The sequence below is a fragment of the Microtus pennsylvanicus genome, chromosome 1, assembly GCF_037038515.1.
Source record: "Microtus pennsylvanicus isolate mMicPen1 chromosome 1, mMicPen1.hap1, whole genome shotgun sequence".
Lineage (NCBI taxonomy): Eukaryota > Metazoa > Chordata > Mammalia > Rodentia > Cricetidae > Microtus > Microtus pennsylvanicus.
The window spans coordinates 135623660-135647590 of record NC_134579.1 but is presented as its reverse complement, the minus strand read 5'-3'; the positions used below and the strand labels follow the sequence as shown (position 1 = coordinate 135647590).

Genomic DNA, 23931 nt, shown 5'->3' with positions numbered 1-23931 from the left:
CTGTTCCATACAGGAGAAGCTGACTTTCAGGTAGTAAGGAAAACTCATATATTTCTGTAAGGAAAGGTGGGCGAAATAGCCAGTCAAGAAGTATACTGACTCAGGATCCCTCTGATATTTACTGGCCCAAGATCCCTCTGATATTCTTGACCCCAGTTCCCTCACCTCCTGCGGGTCGATTGGCAAGTCTGCCAAATTTTGGAACACCTCGGTCACTGTATCAATGGGTTCTTGATCCAGAAATCGAGCCTTAGTCGGGAGCGAACCTACTTTGTCGAAATTGTTCAGAACAACAAGCCAGTGGCAGTGTTGGAAATGTTCTACTGCCCACGACTTCCACGACAGCAGTAGCACTAGCAGCAGTACACAGAACGCCCATAGTTTTGGTTTTCTCGGCCATACAGGGCTGACAGGGGACATGGCTGGGCAGCACACCATGCAGCTAGAACCTGGAGAACGTGGGAGTCAATACCCACTTGCGAGTCGGCTCCCTTCAGTTGCTCTCTGGGAAACCGCTAGGTTTTTGCCTTTCTTTCCGCCCCTCTTCCTGGCTCCACCTTTGATCCGGCTTCGAGCCCCCGCCCCACTTCTGCCTCCGCCCCTGCTCTTACTCTCGGCCCCAGCCCTACTCTTACTCCTGGCCACGCCCTTACCCTTACTCTCGGCCTCGCCCCTCCTAATACTCCTGGTCCTTCCGGTCTTCTTACTCTCAGCCCCTCCCCTACTAACACTCCTCGCCTCGCCCCTGCCTTTGCTCTCGGCCCCGCTCCTATCCCTGAGGCTCTTATCAGCCCCCTTGACAATCACTCTGTCTCTTCTTGCCCCACCTTTGCTCTTCTCTGTGCTGGCTCTTAGAACTCTGACTCTATTCTTCTCTAAGACTCTCTTTTTGTTTCTTGCCCTGCCGGAGCCCTTCTTTTCTCTAGCCTTACGCCCCAACGACTTGTTCCTGGACTTGGTTCCGCCTTCACAGGCTGCCCCGTCCTCACACTGCTCTTCGCCACGCCCCTTTCTATTTGCTCTTGCACTGCTCAAGAACCGGCTTCTAGTCTTGGTCTTGTCCTTCTTTGAGTCCTTGATCACTCCATCCAGGCTACTACCCTTGCCCTGGCTCAGGCGCTGAGTCCGGAGCGAGGTGTGTTCCTCGTTCCTCTTTCTCTCCGGGCCACGCCCCTGATCCCGGAGGGAGGCGTGCTCTTCGGTCCTCTTTCTCTCCGGGCCACGCCCCTGATCCTGGAGAAAGGCGTGCTCTTCGGTCCTCTTTCTCTCCAGGCCACGCCCCTGATCCTGGAGGGAGGCGTGCTCTTCGGTCCTCTTTCTCTCCAGGCCACGCCCCTGATCCTGGAGGGAGGCGTGCTCTTCGGTCCTCTTTCTCTCCGGGCCACGCCCCTGATCCCGGAGGGAGGCGTGCTCTTCGGTCCTCTTTCTCTCCGGGCCACGCCCCTGATCCCGGAGGGAGGCGTGCTCTTCGGTCCTCTTTCTCTCCAGGCCACGCCCCTGATCCCGGAGGGAGGCGTGCTCTTCGGTCCTCTTTCTCTCCAGGCCACGCCCCTGATCCTGGAGGGAGGCGTGCTCTTCGGTCCTCTTTCTCTCTAGGCCACGCCCCTGATCCTGGAGGGAGGCGTGCTCTTCGGTCCTCTTTCTCTCCAGGCCACGCCCCTGATCCTGGAGGGAGGCGTGCTCTTCGGTCCTCTTTCTCTCCAGGCCACGCCCCTGATCCCGGAGGGAGGCGTGCTCTTCGGTCCTCTTTCTCTCTAGGCCACGGCCCTGATCCTGGAGGGAGACGTGCTCTTCGGTCCTCTTTCTCTCTAGGCCACGGCCCTGATCCCGGAGGGAGGCGTGCTCTTCGGTCCTCTTTCTCTCTAGGCCACGGCCCTGATCCCGGAGGGAGGCGTGCTCTTCGGTCCTCTTTCTCTCCGGGCCACGGCCCTGATCCTGGAGGGAGGCGTGCTCTTCGGTCCTCTTTCTCTCCGGGCCACGGCCCTGATCCTGGAGGGAGGCGTGCTCTTCGGTCCTCTTTCTCTCCGGGCCACGGCCCTGATCCTGGAGGGAGGCGTGCTCTTCGGTCCTCTTTCTCTCCGGGCCACGGCCCTGATCCTGGAGGGAGGCGTGCTCTTCGGTCCTCTTTCTCTCTAGGCCACGGCCCTGATCCTGGAGGGAGGCGTGCTCTTCGGTCCTCTTTCTCTCTAGGCCACGCCCCTGATCCCGGAGGGAGGCGTGCTCTTCGGTCCGCTTTCTCTCTAGGCCACGCCCCTGATCCCGGAGGGAGGCGTGCTCTTCGGTCCTCTTTCTCTCTAGGCCACGCCCCTGATCCCGGAGGGAGGCGTGCTCTTCGGTCCTCTTTCTCTCTAGGCCACGCCCCTGATCCTGGAGGAAGGCGTGCTCTTCGGTCCTCTTTCTCTCCGGGCCACGCCCCTGATCCCGGAGGGAGACGTGCTCTTCGGTCCTCTTTCTCTCCAGGCCACGCCCCTGATCCCGGAGGGAGGCGTGCTCTTCGGTCCTCTTTCTCTCTAGGCCACGCCCCTGATCCCGGAGAGAGGCGTGCTCTTCGGTCCTCTTTCTCTCTAGGCCACGCCCCTGATCCCGGAGGGAGGCGTGCTCTTCGGTCCTCTTTCTCTCCGGGCCACGCCCCTGATCCCGGAGGGAGGCGTGCTCTTCGGTCCTCTTTCTCTCTAGGCCACGCCCCTGATCCTGGAGGGAGGCGTGCTCTTCGGTCCTCTTTCTCTCCGGGCCACGCCCCTGATCCCGGAGGGAGGCGTGCTCTTCGGTCCTCTTTCTCTCTAGGCCACGCCCCTGATCCCGGAGAGAAGCGTGCTCTTCGGTCCTCTTTCTCTCTAGGCCACGCCTCTGATCCCGGAGGGAGGCGTGCTCTTCGGTCCTCTTTCTCTCTAGGCCACGGCCCTGATCCTGGAGGGAGGCGTGCTCTTCGGGCCTCTTTCTCTCCAGGCCACGCCTCTGAGCCCGGTGGGAGGCGTGCTCTTCGGTCCTCTTTCTCTCTAGGCCACGCCCCTGATCCTGGAGGGAGGCGTGCTCTTCGGTCCTCTTTCTCTCCGGGCCACGCCTCTGAGCCCGGTGGGAGGCGTGCTCTTCGGTCCTCTTTCTCTCTAGGCCACGCCCCTGATCCTGGAGGGAGGCGTGCTCTTCGGGCCTCTTTCTCTCCAGGCCACGCCTCTGAGCCCGGTGGGAGGCGTGCTCTTCGGTCCTCTTTCTCTCTAGGCCACGCCCCTGAGCCTGGTGGGAGGTGGGCTCCTTGCTCTTCTTCCTCTCCAAGCCACGTCCCAGGTCCTGGCTTCTCCCTTTCCCTGAATTCTGGGTATCTTCGCCCTCCTGCTCCTGTCCCCGCCCCCTCTCCTCCAGCCCCGGTGGTTTCTCCTCAGCACCCGCCTGCCACTCCGCACCAGCCCTCTCCTGGACCTGCTCCTTCTCCTTAGGGAACCTTTCCTGGTCGTGGGAGCTCTCTACTCTTCGGGGTCTCTCCTCGTCCCGGGATCGCTCTTCTCCGAGTGACCTTCCCTCGCCCCGGGATCTATTCTCGCCGGGTGGTCGCTCCTCGCCCTGGTCCTCCCATTTGGCTATCTCTTCGCCGTGCTCCCTCTCGTACTCGTATATAACTCGGTCCTTGCCCCAATATTTGTCTTCGCCTCGACTCCACTCGTGATCTCGGGGTCTCTCCTTGCCACAGACTGTGTTCTGGCCGAAAGACCTCCCGTTGTCCCACACCCACGCTGACTTCGCGATCTTCACTGTCCCCACCGACACCTTTTCCCTCCACCTTTTTTCATCTCTCCTATCCATGCCCTGAACTTCAACCTGTTCTATGTCCGGCCTCTTCTAGCCACGCCCGTACTCATCGCAAGCTTCAGGTCTGAAAGGCGTTGGCTTTCGCCCCGCCCTTTCGCCGTCCCGCCTTTGCCGCGCTCTTTCTTTGCCTGGTCCCTGTGCTTGTTGCTCCTTCCCCAGCGTTGTTTTGCCTCGCCTCGCCTTGCCTCCCCTCCCCTGCCCTCCCCTTCTTAAGTCCCTCCCGCCCCCCTCATCCCGTAGGATGGCACCGCCCTCTTCTCCCCGCCCCGCTGTACCAGTACTTGGTTAAAACGCGTCAACCGTTGCTTGGCAGCGCCTGTTCCACCCCTGTTGCCAGCTGTTAAAATGGCCGCTCGGACTTCCACCTTGCGCGAGGCACGCCTACGAAGCGCGTGTGTTTCTATGGTAACACGCATTCCTAACTGGCGCCTAGGGCTTTAGGGCTGGCCTGGAGCAACTCAGGTTCCCTGACGTGTGGCAGGCAGGGATACTGGAAACGTGTGTAGCTCCTTGCTAAGAAGGCCACGGAGGAATTTATAATGATTGTTCTGGCAGTGATAGCGTGTCTACTTGACCTCTAGATCAAAATCCTCCTGAGAAAAACAATTCCAGAACTTTTGGGGTAATGGGCTTGAGTGATCTAGAAGTGGGCTCCTATAGTTAAATTAGGCAGCTAGTTTAATAGTAGCCTATTTAAAAGTTGGGCCCCTCTGGTCAACAGCCTGTAAAACAAATGACCAAGAGGCAAGGCTCTAATTATTGATCAAAAGACTGGAACCTGAGCCATGACTCTGATCTGCTACATTGTGAACTAGATAACAACCTTCCCAGGCTCAAGTGGTGCACATTCATACACATAAAAAGATTATTGCTGGGCTGGAGAGATGGCTCAGAGGTTAAGAGCATTGCCTGCTCTTCCAAAGGTCCTGAGTTCAATTCCCAGCAACTACATGGTGGCTCACAACCATCTGTAATGGGGTCTGGTGCCCTCTTCTGGCCTGCAGGCATACACACAGACAGAATATTGTATACATGATAAATAAATAAATATTTTTTAAAAAAAAGATTACTTCTTACAGACCGGTATGAAGGGACCTGCTTTTAATCCCCTTCTCTGGAGTGAGTGAAGGCTGCGAGTTCAAGGTCAGCCTGGTCTACAAAGCTACTTTTCGAGACAGTCAAGTTTTTTTCTTTTTTTTTTTTTAAGATTTATTTATTTTGTTTACAGTGTTCTGTCTGCCTGTGTGCCTGCAAGCCAGAAGAGGGCACCAGATTTCATTACAGATGGTTGTGAGTCACCATGTCGCTACTAGGGCTTGAACTCAGGACCTCTGGAAGAACAATCAGTGTTCTTAACCTCTGAGCCATCTCTCCAGCCTGACAGTCAAGTCTTCCGTACAGAAAAACCATGTCTTCAATGAAACCTTGAAGAAAAAGGGGGAGGGGAAGGATGTGGGAGGAGAAAAAGGAAAAAGAAAGAAAAAAATAAAGCTGTGTGTGGGCTGGGGCAGTTGGTAGAGTCATTGCTTAACTGGGTGTGCAAACCAGTGAACCCACACTTCTGTGGTAGAGGCAAGAGGATCAGAAGTTGAAGATCATCCTTGGCAACACTGGAAGGTCAAGGTCATCCTAGGCCACAAACAAACCCCATCCCCCCTGAAAGAAAAAAAGAAAGAAAGAAAGAAAGAAAGAAAGAGAAAAGAAAAAGAAAGGAAAGGAAAGGAAAGGAAAGGAAAGGAAAGGAAAAGCTGATTGTGGTGGCCTGTGCCTGCTCCCTACCATCGTGTTTCAGAAGTGCTAGGTTTACAGATAAGAACCACCGCATCCAGCTGGCTTTTCCCACGGGTCCTGAGGATTAAACTGAGGTCCTCAGGCTTGAGATACAAGCCCTCTGAACCACTGAGCTAGCTCTTTGACTTACAGGTCTAGCCCAGCCTGGCCTTGAACTCAGAACCTCTAGTTTCTGAATCACCAATATATCCTGCCACTACAACTAGGAAGAGATTTTAAAACTAGCATCAAGCCTGCCCAGAATGTGGACAATGTTCCCTCTGGTCATTGTCCACTCAACCCTTGAGAGCGTGTCCAACTTCTACATTACATTCTTATGCATCTCCAAAATTCTTCCAGAGATCACAACAAGGGAGGCAAGATCTCAATGGTTCCTTTATTCCTGGGTCTACATAAAAAGTGCCGGGCCAGCCAGAGCTTTGTCGTGAGACCCGGTCTCAAAACAACAAAATACCCCACACTTATGGAGGGAGGCAGGGCCAAGGTGTGGTTGCCTACATCTGTAGTCCCAACACTTAGGAAACTGAGGCAGGAGGATCATGAGTTTGAAGTCAGCCTGGCTACACAGAGAGTACAATACTTGGCCTGAGGAAACATTCAATAGGGTAACAATTTTCCTTTGGCTTCTGGCACCTACCAGCTAAACACTGCTTATTAGAATATACTGAAGGCCACGGTTTGCACTGACCTCCTATACTGACTGACCAACAAGACAGAATTACTTATATTGAAATTCTACACCATCAAACTAAAACCTAATTGTTTATCTAATATTCTGAATAATCAGGAGAGGAAGACAATAGCCAAATCTCCAGCCTGGCCAGTTTTAGCTGTAGATCCCTCTGGTTTGACTTTTTTAAGGAAAGTCATTTTCAAACAATGTATCAGGGTTTTGTTCTGTTTCTCTGCCTTCCCAATCTCTTTAACTCAGACACTGATTGCCCTGGGACTGGCAATATAGACCAGAATAGACACAGATGCAGAGATCTGCCTGCCTCTTCCACTTGGACGTTCCGGTTAGGGACCAGCAACGGTCCACACTCAGCTTTGAGCCCTCCTTCTCCCGCCCTGTGTTTTCTGTTGTTTTGAGACAGGGTCTTAATGTATCTAAGGCAGGTCTAGAATTTACAGTGGACCCAAACATGGGTTTGAATTCTCAATCCTCCTGTCTCTGCCTCCAGAGTGCTGCGACTACAGGCCTGTACCACCACACTAGGATGATGTGGATTTCTTTCTTTCTTTCTTTTTTTTTTTTTTTTGGTTTTTCGAGATAGGGTTTCTCTGTAGCTTTGGAGCCTGTCCTGGAACTCCCTTTGTAGACCAGGCTGGCCTCGAAATCACAGAGATCCTCCTGCCTCTGCCTCCCAAGTTCTGGGATTAAAGGCGTGCGCCACCACCGCCCGGCGATGATGTGGATTTCTAAGGTTGATTTTACTCTAGGTCCAGACAGGCTTCAAACCATGTCAGTCCTCCTGGCTCAACTTGCTGCTTCCAGCTTGGATCATGAATGTATTATTTATTTATTTAGCTGTCCTGGGAATTATACTCAGGTCTCTCTGTGCATGCTGAGCAAGTGCTATTCTGCTGAGGCATGTCCTCAGACCTAAGGAATCTTTTCAAGTAAACAATTTACATTTATTTATTTAGTTGGCATGTGCGTTTGTGTATGCACGGGTCTAGGTGTTAGGGGAAAGCTTGCAGGATAGCTTAGTAGTAAAGAGCATATACTTTTCTGCCAGAAGACCTGAGTTCCAATCCCAAGACCCTTGTCAGGCAGCTCACAACTGACTGTAATTCCAGGGTCAGGGATTTAGCAACCTCTTCTGGTTCCCATGGGCACCTGCACACATGTGATATACAGACACATACATACAACATAGATAAAATAATTTAATAAGAATACAATAAGACATTATCTACGTAAAGCGGTCTTCTTTATTAAGAAGCAGAGGTCAGAAATGAGGATAAAAATAGCATTTTATTGGCTCCCAGATGGTGTCCATGAGGTAGTGCTGTACAAATCCCACTTCACAAGTCACCAACCTGGGGCACAAATGAAATGCGAAGACAATGGGGTTCAAACACACACACAGAGCTTTGCGTGCAGAGCTGGTAACCATGACCATCTCCTATTCTAGCTTGAATATGCATATACTCTGCCCACACGGGATGGAGACAATGACGTGAACACGCACACATACTCTGCCCACACGGGATGGAGATAATGACGTGAACACGCACACATACTCTGCCTGCACGGGATGGAGACAATGACGTGAACACGCAGACTCTGCCTGCACGGGATGGAGACAATGACGTGAACACGCACACATACTCTGCCTGCACGGGATGGAGACAATGACGTGAACACGCACACATACTCTGTCCGCACGGGATGGAGATAATGACGTGAACACGCACACAGACTCTGCCCGCACGGGATGGAGACAATGACGTGAACACGCACACATACTCTGCCCGCACGGGATGGAGACAATGACGTGAACACGCACACAGACTCTGCCCACACGGGATGGAGACAATGACGTGAACACGCACACATACTCTGCCTGCACGGGATGGAGACAATGATGTGAACACGCACACATACTCTGCCCACACGGGATGGAGATAATGACGTGAACACGCACACAGACTCTGCCTGCACGGGATGGAGACAATGACGTGAACACGCACACATACTCTGTCCGCACGGGATGGAGATAATGACGTGAACACGCACACAGACTCTGCCCACACGGGATGGAGACAATGACGTGAACACGCACACATACTCTGCCCGCACGGGATGGAGACAATGACGTGAACACGCACACAGACTCTGCCCACACGGGATGGAGACAATGACGTGAACACACAGACTCTGCCCACACGGGATGGAGATAATGACGTGAACACGCAGACTCTGTCCGCACGGGATGGAGACAATGACGTGAACACGCACATGTAGTGCTGGTTCTTGCCTAGACTGTGTGCAGACAGAGACCTGGGGAATCAATTGACACAGCTGTACTTGTGTGGAGGTCAAAGGACTTTCTGTGACAGGGAATAAAATTTAGGGAGGTGTGTCTCTCCTTCCCCTGGATTCCAAGGGTGGCACTAACTCAGATGACACAGCAAGCCCTTTCCCCTGAGAAGCTATTTTGCTGGCTCAAAGTGTTTTTTTTTTTTTTGGTTTTTTTTTTTTTTTTTTTTTTTGAGACAGGGTTTCTCTGTGGTTTTGGAGCCTGTCCTGGAACTAGCTCTTGTAGACCAGGCTGGTCTCGAACTCACAGAGATCCGCCTGCCTCTGCCTCCCGAGTGCTGGGATTAAAGGTGTGCGCCACCACCGCCCCGCTGGCTCAAAGTTTTAAATACGTGTGTATGTGTGTGTGTGTGTGTGTGCATGTATGAGTTTGCATGTGAAAGTCAGAGTTTAATATCTAGTTTCTTCCTCTATAATTTTCACCCTATTTTCATTTTTTAGTTGTTTTGTGAAGACAAGGTCTCACTATGAAGTCCTAACTGTCTGTCCTAGAACTCACAGTATGAACTCAGAGATATGCACCAATTTCTGCCTCCTGAGTGCTGGGACCTAAGTCATGTGCCATGGGGCCCAGCTTCCACCTTACTTTTGGAAGCTGGAGCACACTGATCTGCTCTGAGACCCCTCTAGCCTCATCCCCTCCAGTACTGGGATTACAGGCCCTGCACAGCCAGTTCTAGCATTCTTTTATGTAGGTGCTGGGGATAAACTCAGGTCTTGGTGCCTGCCTGCTTCAGGCATTTCTCAGCCCCTTTATTGTAAATTGTTTTGTTTAGCATCTGGGATAGACATGCTCCACCATTGAGAACATCCCCGGCCGCCTCGGGAGTTTTGCATTCCTGTGGTTTGTTTTCAAATTGTCCTGGACATCTTCTCCAGACTTCAGCCTCCACAGTGCGCGGACACAGGTGTGTGTCACCACATCAGACTGTTGACATTGTAGCTGATAACTGATAAGGCCACCACAGAGGAGTCTGGGGGCCAGTCGTCCCCACCCCCACAGAGAGGACTGCCTGAGCTGTTGCCGCAGCTCTGCGCTGCAGGGTGCCATTCTGCACTGAGGCCAGAGGATGAGCTGCTTGCAGACACTGGGGACACAGACATAGAGGCCCAGCTGCGATGACGATGATAACTACAACAATGTGCAGTAAATGCAGACTGAACATTTGACTTTTTTAATCTTTGCGACACAGAACTCATTTTGATTGAAATATTGGACCTGAGAACTAAGACCTAAGCTCTCCCCTCAGGGAAAGAAAGACTCAGTAAGGAATGGCTGAAGCCCTCTTCACTTAGAGGAGGCAGCCTGGGGGTTTAACTGCTGCGCAGACTGGAACTGGTGTCTGACAGCAGCGACGTCATTGTTCCCACCCATCAGAAGAGCTTTTCCTGTCTTCTGATTAATATGGATTTAAGAAGATTGTGATATGTTAATTGTGGATTTATTGTTAATCCCCATTCTAGAATTATGGTATTGACCTGGTGATGTTTGTAGTTGCTTATAAGATGTTGAGAAAAGCTTGACACACACTGTAAATGTTTGGTTTTAATGCATGTGTTCAGAATTTTAGATTTTGATAACAATGTAAAAAATTGCACTAGAGCATCTGAAGAAACATTTTCAACTCAGGTGATCCTCCTCTCCTTTAAATAGGAGACTGTAGCCTTTAGGAGCATGAATGTTCATAAAACATTATGATCTCTCCTGACTAGAAAGTATGGCTCTGAGACACAGAGCCCAAAGGTATCTCTGTCCCCTAATCTCTTTTGTTCACAGAGGTTGGCAGTCAGAGATGGGTTTGAAGCTTCTTCTCCCCAGGTGCCTAAGACAGGAGCTTGCATGAATGGAATGCCTGTTCCAAGGATAGGTAAATTTGGGCATATGGAAAAGTCTTTGCCTAATGCAGACTTGATCATCTGTTCTGTTACAGAAGCACAGGTTTTATTAAAATTAATAAGAGAGAGTGGATTGTAGGGCTGTATTATACAGGCCCATATTTCTACTTTGTATGGTGGCCAGAATTTCAGGCCACAGTTCACACCTGGCCACACAGGAGGTGGTCACCTAGCCTTTTGGGACAAACTGACACCATCCTAAACAAAGGGTCAGGATCTGCCAATGTCACTGTGCTTTTTCTTTGTAATTTGAGAGGTCACCTGGGAAAGAAGGGTTAATTCAGCCTATGTGTCAGAGCAGGCATAGATAGGGAACCGTGACAAAATGGGCATAGAAAGGTGTGGACGTGACCACAGTCATTCTCTCTGCTACCTAGGAAACAGAATGCTAATGAATCCCGCCCCCCCAGTCTAAGTTTTGGTATAAAAGCTGTTTGGAGGATAAACCTGGGTGAATTTTCAGGATGTGAACTCGGGATTTCATGAGGGATCCCTGAAAACTCCCTCCCGATAAAGTCACGTGAGTTGTGCCTCAAAAATCCCACACCTCCACGCTGGGCCAAGAGATAATGTATGTTCCGGGCTTCTCTCGGACAACGACAGACTTTCTAGCATGATTCGCTGATGAGCTAGCCTTCCTTAAAGTTCAGGACTCTGGTTGAAGTTTCTATGGCATGCCCTAGGAAGAGGTTGTCTGGGTTTGTGACAGCATTTGGACACCAGGAGGAGAGCACACATGGGAGCTAAGCCTTCAGTGGACAGAAACAGAAGAGAGAGGCTGAACCCAGGGCCAGCAGGCCCTTCATAACTGTGGAGAGCATCATGGCTGTGACTCGCACCCACCCACACCCCACCCGGTGGGCGCTCCGTGTACTCCGTGTGCTCTGTCCAAGTACAATGGAACAATTAGGTTAACTCAGACAGTGCCAGCCAGGGGTTTGTTACAGTCAACCCCTTCCTAAATGATATAAATGTATAAATACTAAGTCCCAGCCATGAGTGTGTGTGTTCTACAGACTTCTCTCGTATCTTTACCCTGGCACTATAACCCTTTGCTTATATGTATTGATTGTTATTGTTATTATTATTATTATTTTAATAATAATAGTACATTATTATTTTAATAATAATAATACATTCCAGCTGTGTAGCCCAGCCTGGCCTGGAAATTTCAAGCCTCCTGCTTCAGCTCGGATTACAGGCATGTGCTACTGCACCTGGCTGGCGTCGTCTTTTGGAATAGCATTATTATGGTCAGCATTTAGCAGACACAGAACCCAGAGGGAGAGTGCCTGTTCAAATGCACGGGCAGGGCAGGGCCCAGTTACAGGGTACACCCAGGAAGACTGGCTCAGAATGCAGGGACATCAGTTAGTGCCCAGTAAACAGACACAGCATCACCGTGGGGCTATGCTAAGTGACACCTCTCATGCTCCTTGGATCTGGGTTCATATCCTGGATCAGTTCCTTGCCTGCCAAGCCACTGACGGAGATGCTGGCCCATCCCAGGGCTCTTTCTACAAGTACTATGAGCTGTAGACACCTGAGAAGAAGGGACAATTTCTTCTCTTGACTGCTAGGTCTTGGGTTAGTTCTTATCCCTTCTTCTAAGAAGTCCACCTGGACATTTCAGGTCCTTTCCTCAGTCCTAACTACTCTGTCTCTTCTAGAGCCTGGGCAAGGGACAAGTAGGTGAGTCTACCTCACTGGTTGGTGAGCTCCGTAAGAACACGGCTCAAGGCCAGGCAGTGGTGGCCCATGCCTTTAATCCCAGCACTCGGGAGGCAGAGACAGATGGATCTCTGTGAATTCAAGACCAGCCTGGTCTACAAAAGCTAGTTCCAGGACAGGCTCCAAAACTACAGAGAAACCCTGTCTCGAAAAACAAAACAAAACAACAACAGAAAGAACAGGGCCCAGGCCACTTCTACTGATATTCTGCTGCTGTGTGCCTGGCACAGACCAGCAGAAGGGCCGAAGTGAGGGCTGTGGACCAGTCTGATATTCTTCGCACCAGACAGCTAAGGATGACAGCGTTCAGAACGGGGAAATCACTTGGCCAACACAGGACCACTAACGCAGTGACTGAAGTGAAGTGCAGGCTGGGAGCCCGGAAGAACCGGCAACTGTGAATGATGCAGCAGGAGGGAACGAGACACAAGAAAAGAACGACGAGACGAGTTAAAGCACCGCTCTCACCAGCTAAGTCAGAAGGCGCAAGGGGTCCGAGTATGAGAAGAAATGAGAGAAGAGGAAGGAAGAGAAAGCGGCCATGGTGGTTCCCTGAGCAGCTGAGGGCACGGGAGCAGAGCAGCCACTCCTCCGCTCCCAGCGGAGGGCCTTGAGAGTCAGGAGAGCGTGCGAGGGCACTCTTGTTGGTCCTCTCTAGACACATGGGCCCCAAAGCCCTGTGTATCCATGTTGAGAGCACCTACCCAGCTACCTGGGGATGGAGGCGTAGTTAGCATGGGAGCCAGCTGAGAGGTGCTGGTGCAGATCTGTCTGGGTGTCCAGAATGTTCACCTGGTCATCCTCATCTGGACTGAGGTTGGCAGGGTCCGGATTGGGCAGCAAGATGAGTTCGGTGAGGCCATGGAGGTCAGACACATGGTGGAAAGTCTGCAGCACCAGCACCATGGCAACCAGGCCCAGGAAAAGGTATGCTGTAGACATGGGGGAGGGGAGACGGAGAGATGGCAAGGGGATGGGTCAGTTTCAGGCTCAGACTCCAGAGCAGAGATGTGGTCCTACGGGTGTCTCTCCCCTGGGACAGCTGGTTGGCTCTTGGAACCCCTTCAACACCCCTTAGGGCAGGGCCATTTCTTCCTGAGAATCCCCCTCTGCCAGCCCACAGATGCCCAGCCAGCTATGCAGCTCACCTGTGACAAGCACCTTGTAGAGGGACCGGTAAGGTTGGCCAGGGGCTTCCCCAGGCACATAGTCCCCCAGGCCAATGGTGGACAGAGAGATGAAGCAGAAGTAGAAGGCATCCAGGAAGCTCCAGGCCTCCTCCAGGTAGGCGAAAACTGCAGCTGGCACCAGGAAGAAGACCGCCACTATGACCACCAGCAGGGCCACCAGGTGCCAGCGGGCTGCCCGCTGGGGGTGCCAGCCCCAGCGCAAGCTCAGCCAGGACAGGGGTGTGTGGGTGAGCAGCAGTGACAGGCGCTGGGCCGAGGCAGTCAGGAGCAGCATGGTGAGGGGCACGCCCAGGAGAGCAAAGACGATGGAGAAGGCTTTGCCTGCATCTGTTAGCGGGGTTGTGTAGCCATAGCCTGTGGGGAGAGGAGTCCTTCTGCACACTGGCACCTCCACGCCCTGAGGCCCAAGTTCTCCCAACCTCACTGCTCCCCCCTCCTCCCTGGCTCCACTGGCCTCACAGGTCCATTCAGGCGCTGTGGTTTCTTTTGAAACCCATGGGAAGCCCCATAAATAAACCCTCTGGACTCATCTCAATGCACTTGCTTTGAGTTACTCACTTAAAAGTTTTCTCTAGTTTTGGGGGATCAATCCCACATTAGCCTGGGCACTCTATGTGAAGCCCTGGGGATTTCCTCTGGGGAGTTCTAGGCAGGGGCTCTACCATTGAGCCACACCCCAGCCCCTCACTGGGGGATTCTAGGCAGGGGCTCTACCACTGAGCCACGCTCCCAGCCAACTACAAAGAATGTAAACCTTGTATTTTTCCCTATTAGGACTGCTTCTCATCACCTATTTCCTATCTTCAGCAGCATTGTGAAAGCCCAAAACAGGTGCCAGGTCTTTGAAATCCTGGACTTGGTGGTATATACCTTTAATTCTAGCACTCAGGAGGCAGAGGCTGGTGGCTCTCTGGAGATCAGCCTGGTCTACAGAACGAGTTCCAGGACCACTAGGGCTATTACACAAAAGAAGCCCTGTCTCAAACAAACCAAAAAGAAAGAAAAGAAAGAATTCCTTGACTTCTGGTAAAATGAATTAAATATACCATTGGAAGAGGGATGTTTTTGGTTGTTGTTTTGTTTTGTTTTTTTGAGACAGGGTTTCTCTGTGTAGCCCTGGTTGTCTTGGAACTTGCTCTGTAGACCAGGCTGGCCTAAAACTCACAGAGAGCCTCCTGCCTCTGACTCCTGAGTGCTGGGATTAAAGGCATGCGCCACCATCACCTTTCAAATGTTAACTTTGCTTTTAGGTTTTTGTTTGTATTTCGAGACAGGGTTTCTCTGTGTAGTCCTGGCTGTCCTAGAATTTGCTTTGTAGTCCAAGCTGGCCTCAAATTTATAGAGATCCACCTATCTCTGCCTCCCAAGTACTGGGATTAAAGGTGCCACCACCATCTGGCAGAACCACCCAGCAGAAAAGAGTTTTTTTGTTTGTTTGTTTTTTTGAGACAGTGTTTACCAGTAGCTATGGGCTATGGAGCCTGTTGTGGAACTTGCTTTGTAGACCAGGTTGACCTTGAACCCACAGAGATCCGCCTGCCACTGCGTGCTGGGCGGTTGCAATTAAAGGTGTGTGCCACCACTACCTGGTTTAGTAGAGAGGTTTTAATGGCATTGGATTTTTGTTTCATTTTTCAGGTTTAAGGACTCCCAGCTTGACTCTCAATGACAGTACAGAGTGGCCGCAGACATCCGTGACTACCACCCCTATTCACACGGACAGATCCACCCACCCTACCACTACAGTCTTCTGAACTGTGTTGTCCATGAGAAATCTTCACCTGTAATCTCAAAGTGGGTATCTATCATATGTCCCAAAGCAGGTAGCAAGACTCCTTAGGAAGCCAGGCATGGTGCTCCACACCTGTAAGTTCAGGACACAGGAAGCTGAGGTCGAAGGATTGGAAGCTTGAGGCCTGTATGGGCTACATAGAGAGACCCTGACTTAAAAGAGAAGAATCCTGTTGGTGCAGGGTGTGGACCAGTGTGGAGCACTTGTTTAACACGAGTGAGGCCAGGCTTCAGGGAGGTGGGTAGAGAGAGCATTCTTAAGTCTCGTTTAGGAAGAATTCCTTTTCACGCCTATTATCTATTCCTATTACTGCTGTGATTATTACCATTATTCTGGGGAACCTGGAGAGATGACTAGCACTTACAAGTTCTTGTTACTCTAGCAAAGGACCCGATTTTGATTCTCAGCATCCACATAGTCATTCACAGCCATCTGTAACTCCAAATCTAGAGGATACTGGCCTCAGACTCACAGAGATCTGCCTACATCTGCCTCCTGAGGGCTGGAATTAAAGACATGCGCCATACAGCCAGGCAGGATCTACCCTCTTCTGACCTCCTTGGGTACCAGGCATGCATGTGATGCACATATATATGTGTAGGCAATATATATAATATATTAATGATATATATTATATATAATAAAACACGCATACAATAATGAATCTAAAATATTAAAAATTAAATTATGTGTATTTTTAATTGGATTTATTTATTGTGTGTTATTTATTATACGGCTGTTGTGCCCACAATGCACCAAAACTCATGATCCCCCTCCATCCTCCTTAGGGGCTGGGATTATAGGCATGCAACCACATCTGGGCTTTTTGTAACCTTTCAATTAGTGTATATTCATTGTATAAAATAATGATGTCATTATGACATTTTTATTTTTTTAAAATTTATTTATTTATTATGTATACAATATTCAGTCTGTGTGTATGCCTGCAGGCCAGAAGAGGACACCAAACCTCATTACAGATGGTTGTGAGCCACCATGTGGTTACTGGGAATTGAACTCAGGACCTTTGGAAGAGCAGGCAATGCTCTTAACCTTTGAGCCATCTCTCCAGTCCCTATGACATTTTTAAAAATAACTTTATCTTATTTTATATGTGTTGGTGTTTTGCTAGCATTTATGTCTGTATGAGGGTGTTGGACCCCCTGGAACTGGAGTTACAGACAGTTGTGAGCTGCCGTGTGGGTGCTGGGAATTGAATCCAGGTCCTCTGCAAGAGTAGCCAGTGCTCTTTACCACTGAGCCATCTCTCCAGCCCCCTATTATGACATTTTTTACCATGTATTTAACAATTTATTTACCTCTTGGGGGCTGGGTTTCATTCCAGATGAACTTAAACTCATAGCAATCCTACTGCTTCAGACGTTTTAAGAAAAAAAAACTTTTACTTTTTATATGTATATTTATGTGCCTGAATGTGGGTATGGATACCACACGTGAGCAAGAGTCTGTGCAGGTCAGAAGAGAGGCCAGCTCCCTGGAACTGGCGTTACAGTCGTGAGCTGCCATGAAGGTGCTCAGCACTGAACCTGTGTCCTCTGTGAGAACAGCCTTAACCCCATCTCCACCCCCACTTCAGACTCTCTGAGACCACTAGTGTCAGCTACCATGCCCAGCGTTATCACCCGTTCCTCACGCTTTCCTGTGCCACCCCGCACTCTTCCCTGCCTTAATGTTTCATTTTAGTAATCTTCCATCACTGGTCCTGTGATGCTATTTTGATATAGTCAAGTGTTGAGTTCTTTTAGGACACACACCCACACACTCTCTTTCTCCACTATGTCCCTTACTGGTGACTCCTACAAAGAAGCTTCACTTCTGGCTGAGTCAAGCGGTTCCCCTGCTGTATCCTAGGCAGCTGCTCTACAGCTGAACCCCACACCTCTTTTACTTTCTAGTTTGAGACAGGATCCCACTAAATCTCCCAGACAGGCCTTAACATTGGGCTTCTCCTTCATCAGCCCCTGATAGCTGGGACTACAAGCCTGTCCCACCAGGTCTGGTCACGTTATCTTTTTTGCATGCCAAGCTATATGCATGAGCCCTCAAACGAACTTCCCTGTTCCTACTCACTGTACAGGCTGGGTTTCAGAACTGACCTCAAAAGATCTGCACAGTCTGGTGGAACCAAAAATCTCAGAGCAGAACATGGTTGAGGCTTGGGGGGGGGGGGGCAGGGGAAACAGACCCCATGTTCCGGATCTGAAACTAGGGGAGCAACCCCCCGTGGCGGAAGGGATCAGATTTTCCCCCACGTTCCATCAGGACCGATGCACCCGATACAGACTAGTTCACCATAACTCCTGGTCGAAAGCACTCAACCTGCGAGTTCCCCAGCCGCAGAAATCCCTTAGCTGCTGGCATCGTGGAAACAGATCTTCACCTCCTCTTTGTCATCAGACTTTACTCGTGTTTTTGGGTTTTGTTTTTCGAAGCAGGATCTCACTTGTAGCTTTCGTTGGACTTGTAGTAATCCCACTACTTCCACCTCTGGGGTGCTAGGACTAAAAATGTGGGTCACAGTGTTCTACACCATCCTAGCTGTGTGACCATGTGACAGCTGGCCAGCTTCTCTGGGTCTTAGCTTCACAGATGACAGACAGACAGACAATAAACGGTAGCTGCCTCACAAGGGTGTTTTACTGAGTTAAAGCCTGGGTGTGGGGCTTCTGCTGAGAAGTGGGGAGTTCTGTGCAGCTTGCAGTTGCTCAGCCAGCTGTGCCTGAGGCATATCTACGTCCCCTCACTTGTCCATCTGCCAGTGCCAGGGGATGACCTGCCAGAAGCCATCTCTAGGAGGAGAGAGAGAGAGATACAAGTACCTGCCCCCCCACCCCCAGGGAAGTCCAGAAGCAGGTCAGGCTGGCTCAGGAAGCTTGGGGAAAGCAAGCCTCAGGGGAGATAGGTTCATTTTTTTCTGTGAAGAGTCACCCAGCGCTGGTATCAGCTGTTGCCAGTGACCTCGGTTTGCTGCTCACACACAGTGAGGGCCCCAATGGGGGACAAAATCCACCCACGATTCTGTGGTACTGCCAGCCGGAGAAGCAGTGAAGAGTGTGGCTCAGCCTCTGTCCTGTTTGAAGTCCCCAAAAGAGGTCACCTCGTGGCGAGGGAGGGGCTGCAGAGCAGCAGAGAGCCTCTGAGGGGCTTCCCAGGTCTGTGGTGTGAGGATGGAAGGGACTTTCCGGGAGGGACTTCCTAGGGTTCTTAAGGGCTGAGGGTACAGGTAGGGTGGGTCCTCCCTGAATGTCAGCAGAGAGCTAATATTTGTGTAAGGTGATGTGTATTTTTATTTTATTTTCTGTGTGTGTCTATTTATTTTATGAATGGACGTGCCCAGGTGTGTCTGCACAGACACAGAAGCCAGAGGACACTGTCTGAGGTCCTGTTCACTCTCTCTTTAGCTTGTCCCCTCCAGCGGGGTCTCTTACAGAACCGAAGCTTGCTGATTTAGCTATGCAGCTCCCAAGAAGGAACCTGTCTCTGCCGAGTGCTGGGGTTACGGTTTGCTGTGGTTTGCACAGCCACGCTCAGCGTTTATGTGAGTGTAAACACCCCTCCCCACGGGGTCTTCCCCCTCATCCTGTTTGGTCTGGCTGAGACAGGGTCTCCACCTCCTAAGTGCCGCCAAGGGGTATACACAACACCCAGCTGGGGAGTCCATAACCTTAAAGCAAGCCCAGGATCCTAGCTTAAGAGGAGACCTTGTGGTCCTAGTTTCATAGGAATGAGGAACAGGTGCCGGCAGGTTTCATCTGGACTGGGTGAGCTCTCCTGCCACCAGAGCTCCTGAGTCCAGGGTAGCCAAAGGAAGTAGTGGGGCAGACATTGCTAAGGTCCTTGCTGGGTGTCAAGGGTGGAGTCAGCAATACTGTTGGGGGGTGGGGGCTCTGTCATAGAGGGACTCAAGCATCCCGAGTAGAGAGAATGGCTTGTCTCAAACAGGCTGGGGCAGGGCTGTGTAGCAAGTGAAGCTCCAGCTGTAGGGTGTGGAGGTCCAACCCCCAGAACATCTGGAAGATGGATGGCAGTTCCCACTCACAGGTTTAGGTGTTCTGGTTTTGTAGTTTTTGTTGTTGTTGTTGTTTTTTTTTTGAGACAGGGTTTCTCTGTGCAGCCTTGGCTGTCCTGAAACTCGCTCTGTAGACCAGGCTGTCTATGAACTCATAGAGATCACCTGCCTCTGCCTCCCAAGTGATGGCATTAAAGGTGTGCACCACTATCGCCAGCCTGGTTTTTGTTGTATTGACGACTGAACTCAGGACTTCACCCATGCATGCTACGCAAGTGTTCTACAACAGAGCTACACCTCGGCCCTTCTCACTCATGAACTGAAAGAGACACCCGTGGCTGGTCCTCATTTTAGAAAGGGCTAGAGGTTTAGCTGGAGGTAGGTTGGGGTAGGAGCGTTGGCTTGCGGGCCTTCAAGCTGGACAGCCAATAATTCTTCATGGAGGACCCTCTCAGTTTGTTCCCTTCTTACCCCTGGTTGTTGGAGCTGCCGATCCAGGAATCCTGAGTTGGAGTGGAAGAACACTGGGAGAAATCTTGGCAACACGGGGGGGGGGGGGGGGGGGGGGGGGGGGGGAGGCAGAGAGAGGAGATAGGTGAAGCCCTGTGTCAGAGTGGGAAATATGGGGACAGTAGAGGCATGGGCGCCTTTGATCTGGGGCCCCTGCTGGAGAGTGTCAGAGTGAAAGGGATTCCAGTATGGGTCTCAGGTCTCTCCTAGAAGCCAGGCCTCTAGTGATGGTGCCCTGAGATTACTGACTAGAATGCATGAGGGCCCGAGTTCAGTCCCGGTCCTGCATCTTGGTGTTCCCTGGGGATCTAAGTTCAGGAGGCAGCTGAAGTGGGCTGTTCCCAGAAGGACCTATCTGAAGTCAGGAGACGGAAGAGATGGTTGTGCCAGCCCTAATGTGGACACAGCCCCTGGGATCAGAGACGCAAGGAAGGTCCCAGGCCCTTGCAAATTATGTACACTAATCCTAGGTCAAGAGGATTAAGAAAGGAGTGGAGCCAGGCCTGGGGGCCCATATCTGTAATCCCAGCATTTTAGGAGGCTGAGGCAGGGGGATGAAGTTCCAGGCTAGCCAAGGCTACAAAGAGAGGTGCTATCTCAAGATCAAACAAATAAACGGCCCCAGAGGGGGACCCAGATTCTGTAAGAAGTTATGAAGGGGTCTCTACTCTAAAGGAACTGAACTTTTTACTACTTGAGAGGAAGGTTTGGCTTGCACTCTTCAAAAGGGGCAGGGGAGGCCAGTGTGGGTCTGTTTTCGTGCTGGGAATGGGGGTTATTTTGAGAGGAACTCAGACCCCGAGATGATTTTGATGGAGTATCTTGAAGGAGCCTGACAACGCTGGCTGGGGAGTGGGAGGATGGCTCTCACTTACCCACGGTAGTGACTAGTGTGCTGGCGAAGAAGAGCGCTGAGGCGAAGTCCCAGGCGGGGTCTGAAGCGTTGGCGGGTCCCGTGGTATTGGCCAGCACCGCCCGTCCCAGACGTCCGGCCGCCAGCACCCGCTCCACGAAGGCGTCCAGGGCGGGAGCCGCCACGCACGGGCTGTGCCGCAGCAGCTGCTCCCGCAGCGTCCCCAGCTCTGCTCGTAGCCGGGCTTCGTGCGGCCGCTCCAGCTGAGCCACCACCAGCGCGCCCAGCGCTAGGTACCCGGCGTAGGCGACCAGGGCACCGGCCAGGAGCGCGCCCCGCCGCATGGTGCCCGCACAGTCCCGCCACCCGCTGACGTGGCCCCCGCCGGCCCACGGCCCGCGGTCTGCGTTTAGTTCCGGGAGCTTCAGGCGCGGCCACCGACGCTTCGAAGAGGAAGAGGAAAAAGGGGAGGAGCGGGGCTGGCGGAACGCCCTGCTACTGGGAAACTGAGGCACGCCCAAACACCAGGTGTGGGGACAGGACCTGGGAGGGTGGAGGCCGACGCTCCTGGATCCGGGAGATGGACGGGATGGCCGAGTTCTTTCCTGCTTGATGTCCCTTCCAACTCTGTTCCTCGCGGAGTGGCAGCTTTTCAACTCAGAATTGAAACTCTCCTCGGAAATGGGGGCGTCTGCCTATAATCTTAGCATGGGGGTGGTGCGGGGGCTGAGACAGGATTGCTGCGAGTTCCTGGCCAACCTGGGTCAAAGTGAGACGGGCCTTTAGTGATCAGGCCTTAAGACACTTCCCTTACATCCCCAGTACTGTGCTGGGGTCTTTGCTTTGAGGCACTAGCATGTGGAAGAAGGAAGAAGTTGTGGGGGAGGGGTCGCCATGATTTGGGAACAACTGATCCGGAGTCCGGGTACATTGTTGGAAGGGAAATGCAAGACTGTCTCAAAAAAAACCTGAAGAGTTAATAGATAGATTCCGTGGTGGCTCACTCCTTTATTCCAGCACTCGGGAGGCAGGAGCAGGTTTATCTGTATGAGTTCGATACCATAGTTAGTTCCAGGGCTACATAATATGACCCTGTCTCAAAAAAACGAGCAATATTAAACACAAAAACCAAAACAAAATTAAAAGCCCAAAAGATGAACGAGTAAACTTCTGGCGAGGGTATGGTGGCTACATTTAGCATTACAGACGGAACGATCGCCATCCCCGGGACCACCTGGGCAACCTAGTGAATACCTGTCTCCAAAAGGTGGGGTGGGATGGCTGGAGAGATGGCTAAGTGGCTAAGAGCATTAGCTGCTTTTGCAGAGGGCCTGGGTTCGATTCATTCCCAGCATTCACATGGAGACCAACAACTGCCTGTAACTCCAGGTCTGGGGGCTCCCGGGGATCCAGCGCCCTCTTTTGGCCCTTTCCGACATCAGGCACGCACATGATGCACAGGCATAAATGCAGGCAAAACACCTATACTCACAGAAATAAACTAACACATATATTTACATATAAAATCAGGGATAACTCCTAGGGACCCCCTACCTTGATAGAGCCCCAGACCCAGGGGCTGAGATGTTCCTATGTATATTTAAATTTAAAGGTGAGGAGATTGTGTATAGCAAAACTGTCTCCAAAACAACAAACTAGCAAAGAGCTTATAGGGCCGTGCATGCCTTTAATCCCAGAATTTGGGGAGCCGAGGCATATGGGACTCTGTTAGAGACTAGCCTGGTCTACAGAGCAAGTTCTGGGTCATCCAGGGCTACAGAGTGAAACACTGTCTTAAGAATAAATAAGTAGGTAAAAACAAAAGAGGGGTTTCCTCATTTTATTCTCCCATGGGGCTCCCACAGCCCTTTACAGCCTGAACTCAGTGCTCTTCTTACAGCAGCATAGAGGGCAGACCAGAGTCCTGCCCACAACCAGACCACAGCTAAGATACATGGCACAGGATCTATTTATAAAACTGTGGTAATTCTGGGGACAGAGCCCAATTTGGGTCTCTATCTATAGGAAGCGATGCCAGATTATAAAAACAGAAACAATAGCCACAGTGTTCCAGGGTGCAGGTCAGGTCCTGCATATAATATGCCTTTTATTGAGTCCTCAGCTCTCCCAGATGATTCCCAATAAACAGATGATAAAAACTAAAGTTTAAAAACGGTGTACGGCAGCTGGGGGGTGGTGGCACTCACCTTTAATCCCAGCATTTAGGAGGCAGAGGTAGGTGGATCTCTGTGAGTTCGAGGCCAACCCGGTCTACAAAGTGAGTTCCAGGACAATCAGACCGTTACACAGAGAAACCCTGTCTCCAAAAAACAACCAATCAAACGAACAAAAGAAAACAGTGCGTGGAGCAGCCAGATAGCTCCAGGGCTAAAAACACTCACCCACAAACCCTGGGACTCACGTGATGAAGGGGAGAGGCAACTCCTGTGAGTTGTCGTCTGTCTTCCACAGGCACATGGGCACTCTCATGTCCAAACTCACACATATATGCATACACATCAAACACAAACACACAAAAAATGAGACAGGAGCGATAGTACACTCTGTAATTGTAGGACCCCGGAGGCAAAAGGATTGGAAGTTCAAGGTCATCCTCATGGACACAGGGAGCTCAATGTTGTGGAATAGAATACTTGTTTAACTATGTAAAAATGTGTTGCACTTGTTGGTGCTGCATTTGGTTATTAAAGATGTATTGTTTTGTTTATACTGCGTTTGTTTAACTATGTAAAGATGTGTTGCTGTTTCATTTTGCCTGCCCAAGGCACCTGATTGGTCTAATAAAAAGCTGAATGGCAGGCTGGAGAGATGGCTCAGAGTTTAAGAGCACTGGCTGCTCTTCCAGAGGTCCTGAGTTCAATTCCCAGCAACCACATTGTGGCTCACAACCATCCGTAAGAGATCTGGGGCCCTCTTCTGGCAGAACACTGCATACATAATAAATAATAATAATAATAATAATAAAAGCTGAATGGCCAATAGCTAGGCAGAGGACTATAGGTGAGCCTGGCAGGTAGAGAGAAAAGGGGAGTCAGCCCGCCAGCCAAGGCCCAGCGAACCAGGGCTCAGCGTGCTGGGTCCCAGCCAGCCAGACATGGAGAAAGCGGGAAAGCAAGATGGACTTTAAATAAATGAGATAAATGAGCCTTGGGAAAGTATACATAGATTAACAGAGATGGGTTAGTTTAAATTAAAGACAAAAAGCTAGCCGGGCGGTGGTGGCACACGCCTTTAATCCCAGCACTCGGGAGGCAGAGGCAGGCGGATCTC

General features: G+C 51.2%; 2 protein-coding genes and 1 long non-coding RNA gene across 7 annotated transcripts in view; 1 reads left to right on the top strand and 2 right to left on the bottom strand.

Moving 5' to 3' along the window:
- Positions 1 to 572, bottom strand: part of Catsperg (catsper channel auxiliary subunit gamma) — a 29169-nt gene extending 28597 nt beyond the window's left edge. For all 4 annotated transcript variants that reach the window (XM_075986192.1, XM_075986181.1, XM_075986211.1 and 1 more), the window contains exons 1-2: positions 166 to 572; positions 1 to 54 (exon numbers count right to left, since the gene is read on the bottom strand). In XM_075986192.1, the coding sequence (XP_075842307.1) occupies positions 1 to 54; positions 166 to 438 (327 nt within the window). In that variant the 5' untranslated portion in view covers positions 439 to 572. The remainder of the gene's footprint in view (positions 55 to 165) is intronic.
- Positions 1 to 23931, top strand: part of LOC142857753 (uncharacterized) — an 88851-nt gene that overhangs the window by 5837 nt on the left and 59083 nt on the right. The window lies entirely within an intron of this gene.
- On the bottom strand, positions 7229 to 21278 carry Kcnk6 (potassium two pore domain channel subfamily K member 6). Of its 2 annotated transcripts, XR_012911852.1 has the most exons (4): positions 20663 to 21278; positions 13414 to 13809; positions 8351 to 13197; positions 7229 to 8162 (listed from the first exon to the last, which is right to left on the bottom strand). XR_012911852.1 is itself a non-coding variant. In XM_075986509.1 (3 exons), exons 1-3 carry the CDS (start codon positions 20982 to 20984, stop codon positions 12974 to 12976), a joined length of 942 nt encoding a protein of 313 aa, XP_075842624.1. In that variant the 5' UTR covers positions 20985 to 21268; the 3' UTR covers positions 7229 to 12973. The 2 variants fall into 2 exon arrangements, 1 of the variants encoding a protein (XP_075842624.1); XM_075986509.1 differs by having other exon boundaries at positions 7229 to 13197; positions 20663 to 21268.